This window comes from Polypterus senegalus, chromosome 10, assembly GCF_016835505.1.
Source record: "Polypterus senegalus isolate Bchr_013 chromosome 10, ASM1683550v1, whole genome shotgun sequence".
Taxonomy (NCBI): Eukaryota; Metazoa; Chordata; class Cladistia; order Polypteriformes; family Polypteridae; genus Polypterus; species Polypterus senegalus.
This window is the reverse complement of record NC_053163.1, coordinates 166,058,561-166,076,075: the sequence shown is the minus strand read 5'-3', so window position 1 is coordinate 166,076,075 and position 17,515 is coordinate 166,058,561. Positions and strand designations below refer to the sequence as shown.

Here is a 17,515-nt window from a genome sequence, read left to right as displayed (position 1 = left end):
TGTGCTCATTGGGACCTTCAAAGCAGCAGACATTTTTCTGTAACCTTCCCCAGATTTGTGTCTCGATCTAATCCTGTCTCGGAGGTCTACAGACAATTCCTTTGACTTCATGCTTGGTTTGTGCTCTGACACGAACTGTCAACTGTGGGACCTTCTATAGACAGGTGTGTGCCTTTCCAAATCATGTCCCATCAACTGAATTTACCACAGGTGGACTCAAATGAAGCTGTAGAAACATCTCAAGGATGATCAGGGGAAACAGGATGCACCTGAGCTCAATTTGGAGCTTCATAGCAAAGGCTGTGAATACTTATGGACATGTGCTTTCTCAATTGTTTTATTTTTAATAAATTTGCAAAAACCTCAAGTAAACGTTTTTTCACGTTGTCATTATGGGGTGTTGTGTGTAGAATTCTGAGGAAATAAGGCTGTAACAGAACAAAATGTGGAAAAAGTGATGCGCTGTCAATACTTTCCAGATGCACTGTATGCATTTAATTATCATTCACGGTGGCTACAAAATCCATACTAACCCCTACTTTCTCTGCTGTTCTTTTCCTGGTTTTCTGAGGTGGTCAATCTGGGTCCCCACCACCCGATCAAAGCACAGTGCTGTCCCTACATTGATGGATTAAAGGCCAAAGGTCCACATGACTGTCATCATCAAGTTCTTCCATGTGAACCCTGAATACCATGAGGACTGATTGAGGTCATTGATGTTAGGTAAAATGCCTAAAGGGGGCTGGGTGGTCTTGTGGCCTTGGTACCTCCTACAGATTTTGAAAGAGTACATTACAGGCTGAGATACTGTTGTGAGTAGAATTAAGTGTTTTCAGACTAAGAAATAAAATGTCAGAACTTTTCTCAGGTTCAAGACACTATATGGGGAGTACAACAAGAAATGTGTATCATCATTTACAACAGTTGCTGATGTAAGGGGGCTCTTGCTGCTTTAACCATTTTAAGCATCAATGGCATTACTTGCAGGTGGGCTGCCCATTCTGCTTACAGAAACGTCAGTAGGCTGGTGCCGAGCAGAGCGATATATTGATTGTTCAACATTTTAGTGTTCATTAAGGAAATTGAGTTATTAAAATGTTGTGTTTATAGACTAGGAATTGTACTCCAAAAGTGCTCCCAACGTTTAAGCACCAGCCACCTACAGGATTATAAAACATTAAATAAATTACGTGGCCTTTGTGTTCTGCTTGTAGACACTCTAGAGGCGCAGTGTAGCCTACGCCACCTTAATGTACGTTGCGGAAAATCGCCATCAATAAGACAAACATTGAATTTGCCTATTTTGAGTTGCCTGACATTAGTATGTTCACATTTCCATGAAGACGTTTATATAAAAAGAATCTGAAGCACGTAAAGTTAACCAAATTTCTTGGATTTTAAAACCACTACCAAATGTGCCGATTTTTAGAAATATGCATCAGAAAAAGTTTAAACCTATTAAAATGGATATCATCCACAATTCAAAAATGACTAACAAGGCTTCCACTTAGCCAGCCAAAGTTTGCACATGTCTCTACTTATCGCATATACTAGAGGATAAGTTCTCCCACGGATAAGTCAGGGCTTGATTTTACCATATAATTTCTGGTATTTTATAATGTTGGTCGTACAAGTCGAATGTGGAAAACTCACGCTATTGGTCAAAGAGATTACGATATGCTAATGCCCACCGGAGAGTAACACCACAGAGCCTTTTTTCCTATGTATTGTGCCTACGTGACCACACAGTAATATCCAAACTATTCCAAACATTTGCACGGTTTCTCACACCCTCATACACCTTTATCGTAAGAGCATTCCTTATCAACGATGGAGCATTCGATCAGAAGAAAATATGAAGCTGGTTTTAAATTAAAAGTCATTGAAGTGGCAAAAGAAATTGGTAGTTGTGCTGCTGCTACAAAATTCGATGCGTGTGAGAAACTGAAGCGAGATTGGAGGAGGCCAGAAGATGTAAATTATGATTGATTTTTCGCGCTTCAAGACCCAACTTATACGCAAGTATATACAGTAATTATAAACTGTTAGTAAAGTGACTTCAGGAACACAACTCTGGTCTTTCTTATTTGAATCAAACAAAGCTCTCTCACACACTAAAACCAGGTGGGCAATAGGAGATAACTTAGCCTGGCATCACAAACAAGTAAGTGTTCACTTGAAGCTTAGAGGTTATCTAATCTGCAAGGCAGTAAGGGGTCTTCTCTTGCTCAGAGAGATATGAGAGCTCCTGTGTAATCAGAAGGCCACCACATTGCAAATGGCACACAGTGCTTAGCTGCAACACCGCAGAGTGAATTCCCAGACTGAAAGAAACAGTGCCATGACTAAGATTCAACCGACAGGGGTAGAGGTAAGCTGAACCTGACATCAGACACAAAGAAGCAAATCAGTTGCAGCTTAGATGATGTCCCATCTGCAGGGCGGTGTCTCCATATATTGCTCAGCTTGATAAGAATGAGTCAACACAACCAGAAGCCCACCGGTTTTCAAATTGTGGACAGCGCTTAGCAGAGAGCCCACAGAGAAATAACTGGACAGAAACAGACTCTAAAAGACCTAGACACCATGCTCACCTGTATGAAGCCAAAGGCTCACGAAACTCCACTTTGTGCCCCTTCTTGACATTGCTCTCCAGGGTTGTAACCCTTAGAGGGCTGCGGGAGGACTTGTCCTTGCCTGCCCGTCCTCGGCCAGTAGGTTTGGCAGCTGAAGCCGAATCCACATGGTACCGTCCATCTTCAAAATATGTGCAGAGCAGAAAAGTAAAAAGTAAATCATCTGTTTGACAGTAGAGTTCACAAAAATACAATCATCAGTGAAAAAAACAAGTTAACACATAAAATCAGTAGTAGTCTGCTGTAATCATATGCAGCTTTCATACAAAGCAGGAGTCAACATTTGCACTTTTTATATTTAATGTCTAAAAGACGCTTCCTTTTGATTGAACACTATACGGCAGAATAAAGAGTAGGCCTGGGATCTTGTTTGGGGGAAAAAAAATGGCATTCACAGCTTACAGAACGTTACTCAGTTCAACTTCCTTCACAGAGCTCACCTTTCCTGCTGACTTTCCTATTTGAGCTGCTGGCTGTCTTCTTCACATCCATGATGGACTCCAAAACTGCCATAGAACTTGGAGCAACTTCGAGGCGATTCTCTATGTGTCGCAGCTAGCGGGAGGGAAAGCAAACAACAGCTTCAAAAAAAGGATTATTTGGTTCTATAAAGGCTGGTTACATTTCTCTCTGTTTTTAGCACTCTAGCTGAAATCACAGAACTTAGATATTAGCCGGCATCGCCAATTCAAAGTGTGGCTGACAAAGACTCGCTTTAAATGTCTCTCTATATTAAGCTCTTGATATTTTTGTCAGGCCCATCTAGCTGTTAGTAGTTCAGAGTAGCCTAATCTTTCATACACATTTTCATGGAACCATTTTAAGAAGAGAGACAAATGTAAGGCTGTTGGTCACGCAGGATGGGTTTAGTTATTTAAAAACCAGGTGCAAGTCTTCAGAAGGTGTGCACTAGGAAGGTGGCTGCTAAGGAAAATGATATTTTGTTTAGCATTTGTACGATGCCTCGTTTCTGAAAGTCTCGAGTTGAACAGGTTTTCAGCTGGTGTGGCCGAGGAATTCTGAGCAGAAAGCAGACGCTGGATAAGACTGACCTTCAACAGGTAAGCATGGACGTCTACACTGGAGAAAATCGGCTGGATGAGTCTGCTTTTTCACTTTGTTTTCCCAGTAAGTTCATACTCTGGTTTATGTTTATTACTAATTTCTTTAGCAAATCAATCTAACCATTCTGTTCCATTTGTTGCTTATAGATGACATGTAATCTTTCATAGTTTCTTTATTTTTGGGTTTAAAATGAGCAACTTTTTAATCTTGATTGCCAAGTACATTTAAAAGGATATCTGCAAGAATGGGTGAAGGTGCAAATTGGAATAAGTGAATGTCTATAATGACCGTAACTCTGGTATCTATAAGCTGGCAGAATAAAACTACTAAAGTGACATGGTGCTGCTGTGGCACTTGTTCCCCATTACATACGGCTGCTTGATACATTTTTAACAAATTCCCCACTTTGAGACCCACTGTTCCAACCCCTTGATCACATTTTTTACTCATTTTAATTAATAAGGGCGTTTTTACCTTTCTATGTTGAAAACAAAGTATATCCCAAACCTGACATAAACTAACAACACTAAATGATAAGCTTAATATGAGCAAATGTGGGGTTATGCGTAATTGTGCCCTGTGATGGAGCGATGCCTCAAGATGGCTTCTTCATTCCAGGTTTACAGAGGCAGCACACGCCTCATGTCCATTACAGGGTACATTTACATATAACACATCAATTTAATATCATCTGTTAATCCAAAATGCACAGCTCTGGGATGCAAGATGATTACCCATGAAAGCCACCTATGCTATTAAATGGAAAAAAGAAACTCCACACAAGAAGTAAGCTGGTGGGGAAGGAAACGCACAATATCAGTAACATCAAGATTTTAATTTTCAGTTCATATTTTCTGGTCTAATTCCCAATCTATTACGATGTCTTACAGTACTAGAACCAGATGCATTTCAAAAAGTACAGAAGATGTGGAGAACAAAGCCAGGGATGGATGGAGAAAATCCTTTGTGCTACCTGCTCAACCATTTTGCTAGCAGGACCACAGCATGAAACAACTAACGGCAAGACATCTCTTGAGCCAGAAGACTTGCAAACTCAGGAGATCTCTACTGAAGCTGAAAGGTGCAAGCGGAGGATGAAGTACATCTTCAGAAACACCAGGGACATCTGTGAACCTACTCCTTTAAAACTCAACCAAAAGACAGTAACAATGGAGGAGGTCATTAAAGGATGTTAGCTGTGTAGTTTTTTTGTAAGATGACAAAGGATTCTACTCTTGGAATGAGAGTCGACATTTCTTTGCAAAAAAAAAACACCTTCGCCAATCTAATAACTTGGCAAACTTTGACGTTCACCTGGCAAATATGATAAATATTTTTTTTAATTGTCTTAAAGACAACAGGCAATTGGAACAGATGAACTCACAAAAATGAGAGGATACTCACAGTAGCTTTGGTTTGGTTCAGACTTTCCCATGTTGAAGCCAGTTCTACAAAAAAAGAATTTTTGAAATCTTTCACTTAATGATGGACATGCACACATTAAAGGTATAGATCACAAAAATGCATTACAAACAGTAAATTTCTGGATGTTGAGGTGTTTTGTATCCTTCTGTTACCAAATATTAATCTAGGTTAGTTCTTCTGGAAAAAATATAAAACTGGACAGGTGACAAAGTGCTGCCACATGATGTCAATAATGGAGTTTCATTTTAACTACTCGCACTACAGTAGGTTCTCTTTAATAACACAGCTACCACCTCATTTTATTTATGTATGTATACAGCCCAATTACACCTTTTTAACTTCAACCTCAAATAAGACTAACAATAATAGAAATGAATAAAAATAAAGAGAAAAATAAAAGAGAAGAACAACAGAAATACATAGAAGAGATTAATATGTAGCCGACAGTCTCTTGGGAAAGTAAGCCACATTCACCAAACTGCAATTCTCGCTCTCATTCGGTCTACAACGTTAACATCCATCCAGCCATTTTCCAAACCCACTTATCCACAGCAGGATCGCGAGGAAGCTGGAGTCTATCCCAGCAATCATTTGGGCACGAGGCAGTTTAACAAATGACTTACTATGTGAAAAAAGAGGCAAATATGGCAGGAAAACCAAAAACTACCATTAATTGCTTTATCTTGGTGCCTCACAATATTTCTACACTCTGCTCTTTGCTTTCATAAAGCAGCTCCTACTCTGTATTTATTTTTGCCTACTGTTTCTAATATTTATTACACCCAAATATATCCATCAGAATATCATAAATCAATTTGCAACTTTCAGCTCCATTCACTAAATTTTGTGTTTCTCTGCTACAAAAAAATGGGGGACTTTTTAGCTTGCCATCTAACTTTGAACTACACACTTTGAGGAGATCTCAATTATATTTCTGATTGCACAATGTCAATGGTCTATGAAAGTGACAAACTTCAGTCCAATGGCACAGAGGACTGCACTCTTTTTCCAAGTGCAGGCTGCTCTTCTGCAACTTACTGGATCACTTGTTACATACAGTAATGAAACTGTAGCTTGCTCTTTACTCCCATGCTTGTTTTGCACATGAATTTATAGGTTAGAACATGGAATGGTATTGTCAATCAGTCTTTACATATAAAGTGGGGCACAATGAGCCCTGGACAATTACTGTCGTCATCATCATCAGTGGTTTAATTAGGCACCATCAACACAACTGCAGAGTTCACACATGTACTTGAAACAACAGGCCACTGGCACAGTGCTTAACCTCATCCTGAGCAGCCAAGGCCAGCTGTACCATAGTGAAAAAATCTGGTGTAAACTGCAAAGGAGTTCCAAAAGTAGCAAAATAAATAAAAGTAAAGCCTCGACATGAAGAATGCATGAAAAGTTAACAAAAGCACTTTGCTGAGGTTATATACTGCATCTCATATAGACAAGCACCCATCATATATTTTTTAACTAATATCTAAATTCATTCAAACATTCATTTCCCTCTCCCCCAATATGATTTTTTTAGTTTAGCTGACAGCTATTGTCCAGGAGAAGTATTTTCTTATTAATGGGACACAGGCAAACGCAAACAGAACAAAAAAAAAAAAAAAGATACAAATTAAAAAACAAGTTAAAAGTAACATTTTAAAATACTGTAAACTATAACTTGCCCTGCACATTTCGTGAACCAAAGCAAATACGGCCGATTGCAGAAACAGCAGGGGTATTTCAATTGTACCAAGGACAGGTGCCCATCTATTGTTAAACTCAACACGGCTCCCTCATCAGTATTTTTTGTCTTTTACACTAATAATACTAAACTATACATAATTAAACATGTTTCACGCAGACCTATGAGCAATGTGTCCATTTCTAACAAGACACAATCCAATCAAAAATTATTATAGTGACCATCACAGGGATCCAATTTGGAAGCTGGATATTCGGACATAACGTTCATGAAATAGCCTGATTACTACTCATATACAAGTCTACTTCTCCAACTTGATCCAATTTACAAATTGCAGAGACCATATTTGATGTAGGTGTCAGCACATTACAGGATGGATGGACGGAACTTTAATTAACCTTTATAGAGAAGCTCAAAAAGAATAGAAATACCGTAACAAAAAACTACCACCTCCCTCAAATACACACAAAGAAATACGAAAAGAAGAAAACATCCGGCTTGGCCAAACCTAAAAGAGCAGACACAGGGACTCTTCAGAAAGGCGTATTGCTGTAGGTATATAGGAGCCCAAGTAGCATTTCTTGGCACACTTCTGCTGAATAATTTGTTGGAAGAAACTCCTCGATGCTAGTGGGTCAAAAGCAGGGTTGTGGAGTCGGCAGCAAATTTTGGGCGACTGGAGTCGGCAGCAAATATTGGGCGACTGGAGTCGGAGTTGGTATAATTTAGATTTAGTCAGAGTCATTACACGTTTAATATAATGTGTAAAAATCTCCAATTTCACATAGATTCGATTAAATCGTCTTTTTCTTCTACACATTTGGTACGTTTAGTCTTATTCTTCTATTTAATATTACTCCGTGTATGTAAGCCACAACAAAATTGCCACAGCCTTTACAAAAAGAAACTAACAGGTTAGTGTAATAAAAAGTAGCCAGGCGATTCATGCTGGGCTGTGATGCAGTGCTTTGTATGTTGTGTGTTAATTACAAATTACAGGAGTAGAGGTACCAGAAATTGAGGAGTCAGGCAGGCAAAATGGTGTAGTGGTTAAGGCTTTGGACTTCAAACCCTGAGGTCGTGGGTTCCAATCCTGCTACTGACATCACTGTGCCATCACTTGACCAGCCTGTGCTCCAATTGCAAAGCCAAAAGTAATGTAACCAATTGTTTCATAAATTTTGTAAGTCACCTGGGATAAAGGCGTCAGCCAAATAAGTAAATGTGAATGAACCGACTTCACAGCCCTGGTCAGGGGCAGGATGTGCAGCATTACAGGGCGAGTCAAAATAACGTCAACACTAATGGTACTGCTGTGTGTGTGTATATATATATATATATATATATATATATATATATATATATATACACACACACACACAATTTTTGTGCCACATGTGTTGAACATGCTGAGACAATCATCTTGGACATATGAAGTATGTTTTGTGAATAAATTGTTTCCGCCATTCAAATGTTAACACAATTTTCACTCGCCCTGTATTCATAACTGAACGGAGTTTCATCCTCATTTTCTTTGCTTCTACTACCACCTCCATCAGCAACAGGGGGCATCCCATAACTGAGCCTGCCTTCTTAATCAAACTGTTGATTCAGAGGCCTCTCCTGAAGTGATGTTAACGGCGCAGAGCACCACAGCATAGAAAACTGCACGGGCCAACAGAGTTACAGAACATGTAAAGGATGTCGCTACCCACAGTTAAAGAATGCCATCTCCTAAACAATAAAAGACTGTGCTGCCCTTTCATTTATAGCAGCTCCGTGTTCCGGCTATTTAACAAGCACATCCTTCAGATGCAGCAGTAACACGAGATTAGACCTCCGCACAGTTACAGGCCAGAGAAGCTGTGGTCTGTGGCGGTCAAACATGACACAGAGAACTAACTTTTGGTCTGAAGTGCAAATGTGTTGGTGCTCAAACAAAGTTTTGAGAATTGTCAATTATGTCCAGTATTCGCAGTTTCCTGAACCAGTGCGCCACATTATATTTGAATCTCTTAGAAGCAATAACTGCTGGGCAAACCTGACAAATGTCTTACCTCTCCTGCTGTTGCTGCTCAGTGGAAGCCCCGAAGCTTCACCAGTCTTACTACTCCACATCTCTCCTCTTTACCTGAAATAAAGACGACAAAAGGTATTTTATCGGAAAATGAGAACATTTCTTAAAAACTGTAGCAGAGGAGGAAAAATACTCAAATTCTGTCACAGATTTATATCTGTTCAATAAAGTTTATGGTTAAAAACAAAATGTCGCGTTGATAAGAAACTACTACCTAAAAATAGAAGTTTAAAGCTACATAAAGAAGATTCCCCCCGATTCTGTCTGCATCTCCATTTGTCATCGCTACTGATCAAGAAACTTTATCGCACCTTTAAAAATACGTTTACATTTGTCAGTCCAGCCATTATTGAACAATAACTCTGAATTCTCTGTTGGCATCTAACTCATTTCCTATTAGGGCCTGAGCGAGCATAAAAAATGGCAAGGCCCTGGGCACTAGACCAAGAGTATACGCAAAAAAAGCGCCTCTACTTCCAAGTGCATAAAACACTGTTGGTCTTATTAGAGAGGTGTGAAGACACACAATAGCTGGAAGAAACAGAAACCTGTGGCTGACCAGCACAGAGCTCAACTCACAATTCAGCCCTTTTATAGAAAGTAGCCTATGCTGTTGGTGTGTTTATTTGTCAACAGTTTACTTCACGGTGTTGCATTAACCTCAAAGAAGGTTTCAAGTTTTCAAAAGGGTAAAAATTCCTGTAAGTAGATTGATGCACAAATCTTCACTACCACCAGGGTCACAAAACAGGGAATGGGTATCTGAAAAAGCCCATGCGTGTGTTATTGCAGAGAGATGGGGCTTAATTTAAAAAAGGCCGAAGCCACACTCCAGTCTCATCATTTGGCTTTGAGCAAGTCAAGTAAACAGCGTGGGGTCCATTTGCTTTAAAGAGTGCATCCTCATCTGTCAGCCAGACATGAACCAGATCACTGCTGGATTTCTGAACCACCCTTATAACGGTATCAATGATACAGGAGAAAGTAGGGTGAAATGACACCTTTTATTGCCTGACTAAATAGATTATAAATGTAAGCTTTTGAGGGAGCGAAGGCCCCTTCATCAGGCAACGTGTAACAAAGAAACTGAAAAATATTCTCGCTTATACTGGGACGGCAAAGTGTTTTTTTTTCTTTCATCTTTGTTAGCAAAACAAAGAATGTTAGCAAAATTAATAAATTACATTAATTAACCATGAAAGAAGAGAACAATGAACTAAAAAAATGTCGAAATAAGATAATCATCACTAGAGAAACTCCTGTAAGGTGTTTTTGAAGTGCACTGTCTGTAAGATAGACCTCTGATGTAGTCAGCTGGTCAATCGGTCTGTTAGTCCACATTTCTGGCCATAGAGACAAGAGTTTTATTTGTAATCTATTTAGTTAGCCAATGAAAGGTGTCATTTCACCCTACTTTCTCCTGTATCAATCTATGGCTAACACGGTACAACAGTAACAATGGAAACCGAGTAGCAAGTCAGTGGTAGAACTCCTCCTTCATTTAAAATGACTTCCAGAACCTCATGGGATTGACCATGCCCTTACCGCACACCACAAGTGGATACACAAAACTGCCTCGGTAGGAAAGAACCCAGATTTTTATTAGGACGATAACACTAGGAAAGCCTGCCCCCTCCAGCAGAGATGAACACAGTGACGGGCATTAAAATGTGACAACTACTACCTTTGAAAGGGCTTACGTAAAAGGAGGACTGACTGAAGGTCCCAATGCAGGTGCATTCCTGAAATGCGATGGACGCTCAGATCAAACATATAAAGAACTCCTTTGAGTGAATGTAGGAAATTGACGAATACGATGGCGGCCTATTAAAACCATTCCAGACTGCTTATATATTTTTTTCTTTGGCATGTCCTGTTCTCAGTTTCATCTCATCATTGGCTTTTTAACCAACACCACAGTACAGATGTGACACACTTTCATGCTCAACAAAAATAAAATCTGGCCTGTTTATTTGCGAGACACCACGTGTCGGTTATTGCAGCCTAAAAGTACAAAAAGGCTAATGCAGAAGACTCAAAATGCCCTTACTATTAGAAAAAAAGGGGTTACATAAATAGACAATCGTGCAATTCAAATTCAGTAGGAATTAACAAGTTAAGATTTCTTGAGGTTTTGGATCAACAAAATGTGGTATAGCGGGGTCTGCAGCTTAAAAAAAAAAAAAAGGCCAGGTTTTAAATCCGTATAGTCATGTTGGCCTCTGTGGGCGCGATTGCACGACCGCGGGGAGTTAGTTGGGTTATTGGAGCGAGTTGCACCTGCACGAGGGTGCAGTCGTTCTCGATTGCCTCATTGGCTTCTTGCAGTGTGTGATTGAGGCGCGCAGAGGTATGTGTATATATACGAGTCGACACCAGAGAAAGGGGGCGACAGAAATGGAAGGAAAAGAGAGATGAATAGATGCATTGAGGATGGAGGTGAAGAAAAAGGAGGTTAATGGACAGGAAAGAGCAGTCCTAGCAGGATGATATGGCCACCTATTGTTTAGTCGGTTGCGCTCTGGGGGCGAGCAAGGCAGGTGTCCTTCAGAGGGATCCGAAGAGAAACTACAGGAGCGTGAAGGACGAAGTGAGAAGAGCCGCCCTCGACGGTCTGGCAGTGATGTCCGTAGGGAAGCCAAGATGGAGGGTGGCTGAAGGTGCTCATTGCTGTTGAGTCTCCACCGGCTGAGGAAGCAATGGGTGAGCCGGGGAGAGAGCGACGGAGGTGGGTCGGAGAATAACGAGAGAGAGACTGCTTTTTTACTTCTGCACATTTTAACCTCGGATTTTAAAGGATTTATTTATTAATTTTTATCCCCACTGGACACTTGGTTTGATGGAATATTTATTGAAACTGATGCACTGCACTTTTTGGTTTTGATTATTGTTTAATAAAAGCACTTTAGCACTTTTGGAAATATCTCCAGACTTCATTTGAGAATTGTCCTCATTTGTCAGCTCATCTTGGTGACATTACCGATGGTGTTGGGTTCAGGGCCCCCATAAGGACGTTGGGAGCCTTAAGAGAACCCGCAGCGTCACACAAGGGATTTTCTTTTCCCTTCAACAGCAACACAGAGGGCCAATTTCTTATATTGGACAGAGCCACCATCTAAATTGGGATTCATTCTCTTTAAAACAATGTCATCCTACTGGAATTGAGACAACACTGCTAAAGCTTTTTGCCACTTCATTAACACCTACAAAAACGTGGCACCTCAGCTTACACATTGGCATCAGGACATTCTTTTGGGGTTTAAGGATTTTATTTTTTGATAATCCTCAGCAAGCACAGTGAGAATTACTTAGAACACCGGACAAAATAGGGCTAGCTAGTCACAAAACTTTATCTTTAAACTTTCCTGTCATGTACTGTTTTTACAGCTGGAATGTCTGTGGAGACCTAAAGGCAGTGGCACTGCTACTAGAAAAGCCAAGCACTGTGAATCAGACAGACGTGCCAAAGAGTGTCACTACATTACATAGAACTCCACAGGTTTTGGTTCCGGGGCAGAAAATATAAAGTACTTGTCGACCCAATAAAGATATTTCTATCTCGTCTACTTGAAAAACTTGAATGGTTGAAAAACCATGAAAGCAAAGAACAAATTAAGTGCATGACGTCAATATCTGAGACAGGTGTTACCACTAACAACATGATGCCAAGATCAAGGAAGGCCACACGTCATCGATGACAAATGGTTCAAAAAATCTGCTAGCAGGGCCGGTTGGGGAGGGGTCATCGAATGGAAGGCATTCAAGGATTGTTGAGAATTTTCTACAGAACACCAAACTGTGCCCAGCTGGTTGTCGAAAGGCTTCAAGCCAACAACAAAGGCTTAAACTGGAACAAGTCACAAAAGATTCAAGTTCTGCACTCACACTTTTGGGGAGTTCTTCGCTGCTAATCTTCAAAACACAGGGAAACTTTTCACCAGGACACTACAATGATGGGAAAGCAGCATCAGGGTAAGTGGAATCCATCAAAGCTGGGTGACTATTGATGGACACTGAAACAGGAAGCAGCAGGTGCGGAGTACAAACAAAAATCAGCAGCAAAACAATTTTACGTTGATTAAACTAATGTGACAGCATTATTAAAATAATTAAACCTTCTAAATTCAGTAAAGGTTAATGTCGCATTTCTCCAAATTCCTTTGTGATACAGTCAATCTGAAATTCTAGTTGTGTTCAACTTCAAGCGCACCAAATATTTTCCACAAAGCAAACCTTGGGTGGAGGGAATGTGTTGTCAAGGTGTAACTGTTTGAGGCGCAGAATGTTTTCATTTGTAGAAGAAAATAAATCTCTTAATCACTTTAAAACACCCTAAAAGAAATACCCTGCCACTTTCTTTACTTACTTTTACTATGGGGTTACGATAAATCCGAGCCTTTAATGGAATGGCGGTTCTGAGGCTAGGAATCTGCACCGGCAATCTCACAGTCACTGGTTTGATTCCCATAAAACATGCCAGAAGTGACTCTACTCCATTGGGCCCTTAACCTGCAATCGCTCCATCCTGGGCATGACATTAATCTGAATCCAGGTAATCCAACTTGCTGGGAAATGTCAGTGGTTGGTGGCAGGATTGGCAAAAACCTCACACTGTTTGGTATGGTGCCGAGGTATTACCCGCTACACGGCAGCTCTCAGATCCAAATCCAGGAGGTTCGTCATGTGGTGGCTGCAGCCAATCAAAAACCTTGATGTTTAATGGAAGCATCAGGTGCATTACCAGTAATCAGTCCTCAATGACAATCCGCTCCACCATAAAGGACACCTGACCTAACACCGTCACATTCACTCTTTGCAAATCCAAATCTCTAATTAACCACAAAGGCAAGTGTTTGAAACTTGAGAGGGAATGCTGGTACCTAGAGAGAACCACCATTAACTCCACACCAATGAACACCAAGGCAGGATTTGAAAGTGTGATGTGAGGCAGAAGCACTGCCAGCATTTCAAAAATGACAAGAATTATTAGATCTCCAGTAAAAGGTAAAAAGACTTCCTGTTGGACGAGTCATTCTGGAAGTGGGGTAGGTTACTACAGGATTTCAAGGGAACTTCCAAAGTTCTTAAGGAGAAAAAAAAAAAAAAGTGTTACTTAAATAATAAACAAATTAAAAAAAAGAGTGCCATTATGACCATCGCTGCAGATGCTCTCTCTGACACACTAGCATGGAGGACGTTTCACTAACAAATTACTCAGAAGTGTGCCAAGAAACACGACGGGGCTCCTTCATACCAACAGTAATACGTCTGCATGATGCCTCACTGGGGCTGGGCCTGGGCCTGCCAAGTCAGAAGTTTCTTTTTTAATTTTATTCTGGTGTGTGTTCAGACCATAGCATATATATGTAGTTATCTATTTATTTTTGTATTTAAAAGATTTCTGTAAAAAGCCAGATTTCCCACTGGGTACAAATAAAGTTATCTAAGAGGCCCTTCATCCAGTTCTCTTTAGATTGGTCAACTGGCTGCCTAGGTGCGTGACAAAAGCACAAAATGACAGAGTTGCCGAAGCTTGCCGTTTGCTCACGCCAAGTGCACAAAGCAGTGGCGTCGTTCTGTTCATTTTAATCTCCCAATGTGGTCTTTCTTTTGTAGCTCTCTTTTCTTGTTGTTTTTGTAAGCCCTCAACTCTCCCTTCCTCTAAGGGTCCATCCATTTTCACATGATGCTCAGGTACTTTTTTGACTTCAGTGTCGAGAGTTTCTTCTCCACCCCAATCCCCTGTTTTAAAGATTCAGCATTTTGACTAAAGTCTTCAAGTGACGGGCAGCTGAATGAGGTTCTCAGACATCTGCATTGTTAGGTCCTGTGCTTTGAAAACACAATACAGTCTGCACTTAAATTTTGGATAACATTTTCGTACATCCCTCTCACATAGGAGAGATTATTAAAAACAAGGCTTGCAGCGCAACAGCAATTTTTGGAGTAACACTAGATGGGTTAAAAGTCCGCTATGAATAAAAAAAAAAAAATAAATTTAAAAACGGTTGTAATATCCAATAAGAGAACTCAAACATACAGGCCACACAAATCAATGGGATACACCCACCAGTTTTCAATAGTAAATCGTGTATTGGCATAAACTTAACACGCAGATCTCAGAAATTTACAGTGCATTCAGAAATGTCAATGTAGTATTTAAGTTTATTTTTAATCAATTTCTAAAGGGGTCTAATACTCTGTTTTCCCCTTGCCATTCTGAAGTACGGAGCTTGGAGGACGGCAGTGGCTGCAGGTTTTCATTCCCACCATTTTCTTAATTAGTGACCAGTGTTTGCTGCTAATTAACTTAATTTGATTGATTTTGCTATTTAAGACTCAGACCCTTTAAATCAGGGGTGTGTAGTGTCAGTCCTGGAGGGCTGCACATTTTTGTCATGAGAAGTCGGATATTGATGATTGCATATTGCTCCAGTGATATTTTTCACTTTATTTTCATTATCTTACTTATTTTAGTCTTAAACCACTGTATTCACTGTTAAGGACACCGAATGACAAAGGAGCCAGCAGTTCTCCATCTAACTTGTCTCCACTGACAGCTGTGCGTATTCATCATGCACCGTTTGGTTTAATAAAGAACAGAGAAGGAAACCAAAGAGAAAATGAACTAAAAAAAATACTCCTTTTAATTTCAACCAGTTGAAGGAATAAGGCGATCACCCAAACATTCACCTCTGGAAATTTCTCTCGTGGACACTTCCTCCATCTTCAAACCGTGGCTGCAGGGTGTCTGTGTGAAGCTAACACACATGCAGGCTGACAGAGTGTAACGGACAAGCACAGATTACAAAATCCTCCACTGTGACCCAGTTAAGAGTTTACGTGGACAAACAAATCAGGTTATTAGCAGAGAAGTCTACCTCATATTACCCAGTTTCTCAGAGACGAAAAAAACCTGGCCTCTCTAACCAGAACAGGGGCTTGCATTGCATTATAGAAACCAGACTTCTGAGAATGGCTGGGAGGTTAAAGCACATATAAACACACCGTAAATGTTGATTCTTGAAATTCTTTACTGCTGTAAACTTCACAACAATTGAAGCTGCCCTTCAGCTCACATACAAGGTTAGGTCAATGTAGTAAGGCATGTCTATTGGGGTCTGCATTTAAGACGACGACAACAATGAATGAAACCCTAAAAATAGGATCAGGCATTCCCGGCCACGATTGCTAGAATTTAAATATTTCTACAATTGGAAAACAGTCAAGAATTCCAGACATTGCCCACTTACTCCTTCTGGCCAGCTATCACTCTACACACGCACTATTAATAGTGGAGGCCAGCAGTATTTGATGTCACACAGACTGCGAACCACAGTTCACTCTCACAGATGTCACACACAGGCAGAGCTCTCTTTTTCAAATGACATCAGTAATAAAGACAGGGTGTTCGCAAAGTTACAACTCGTTTCCCAGAAGCAGCATCACTCTGATGGCCACCATCTGACATCTCCTATTCACACCATCCATTGCAAACAAATCTTGCGAACCCTGAGGTCCTCTACAAGGTGTGCAATGTTTTAAGAGTATATCCATTTACACACTTTCTGAAAACACCACTCCAGTTCAGGCTCGCAATGAGCTGAAGCCAGAACTGGCAGCACAGGGTGGAGAGGACAGCACTCTTATGCACTCGCCCTAATCAGCAACTCTTTGGAACTCCACAACAGCAGTACGTGGATAAAACGCACAAGAAACTCTGAGGATATGCAAACTCCATAGGGCGCCCACATCCAAATTTGAACCTTGGACTCTGGAAGTATGAGGCAGCAACACTAACTGCTACACCGCAGTCCACTTTATATAAAAAGCGATACGCAAGAACAGCTTGTCTGGTCAAAACAATGGTGTTGCTGCAGCCACATTTTTTACAGTTAGCGTGCCTGCTAATGAATGTTCAATATACACTTGGATATTATGGCTACAAATTAGTGCTCCCCACCTCTCATTTCTTTTCAGCCTGAAATATTGTTTAGGAAGATGCATCTTTATCAAGACATCTAAACCTACAATGATAATGAAATAATGGCTGGTCTATTAGAAAAAGAACAAACAAGAGATTGTCTTAAAGCTGCAATTATCTAAACACTCTAAATGTAACCGAGAAAATAGTCATAACATTTTTGCAGTGCCATTGACAGAATAAAATTCCACAGCAATGACATAACCATGATCATACACAAGCAACCTTTCTGCAAGTCGCATCTTAATAAGGAGGCCAAGAACGCGTCCAACAAAAACTTTCAGTAACTTGAAACAGCAAGTGCTTTGTTCCATCTATTAAGTTGGGCCAAGAGGTTTATTCATTTTCATTTCATTTCATTTTTAATTTTGCTTTCCTCCAATCCTACTTGTGGGCTCTTTCTGCATGGATTTTGCACACTCTCTACAGGTCGGAGTTCTCTCGCGCTTTTCATCTCACTTTGGCAGTTCTACATTATCCCAATGTGACTGTACAGAAAGCCAAGTCCATCTTGTAAGGGGACAAGACAGCACAAGGTGCCTATCAATCAATCAATCAATCAACCAACATTTATTTATATAGCACATATTTATACAAAAAAAAAAATGTAGCTCAAAGTGCTT

The 17,515-nt window shown here is 40.3% G+C and overlaps 1 protein-coding gene across 1 annotated transcript in view; it reads right to left on the bottom strand.

The window, feature by feature from the left end:
- Nucleotides 1–17,515, bottom strand: part of cep350 (centrosomal protein 350) — a 99,817-nt gene that overhangs the window by 65,342 nt on the left and 16,960 nt on the right. Inside the window, 4 exon segments of the mRNA XM_039767314.1 lie at nucleotides 2,595–2,757; nucleotides 3,077–3,191; nucleotides 5,106–5,149; nucleotides 8,889–8,962. Coding sequence (XP_039623248.1) covers nucleotides 2,595–2,757; nucleotides 3,077–3,191; nucleotides 5,106–5,149; nucleotides 8,889–8,949 — 383 coding nt within the window. The 5' untranslated portion in view covers nucleotides 8,950–8,962.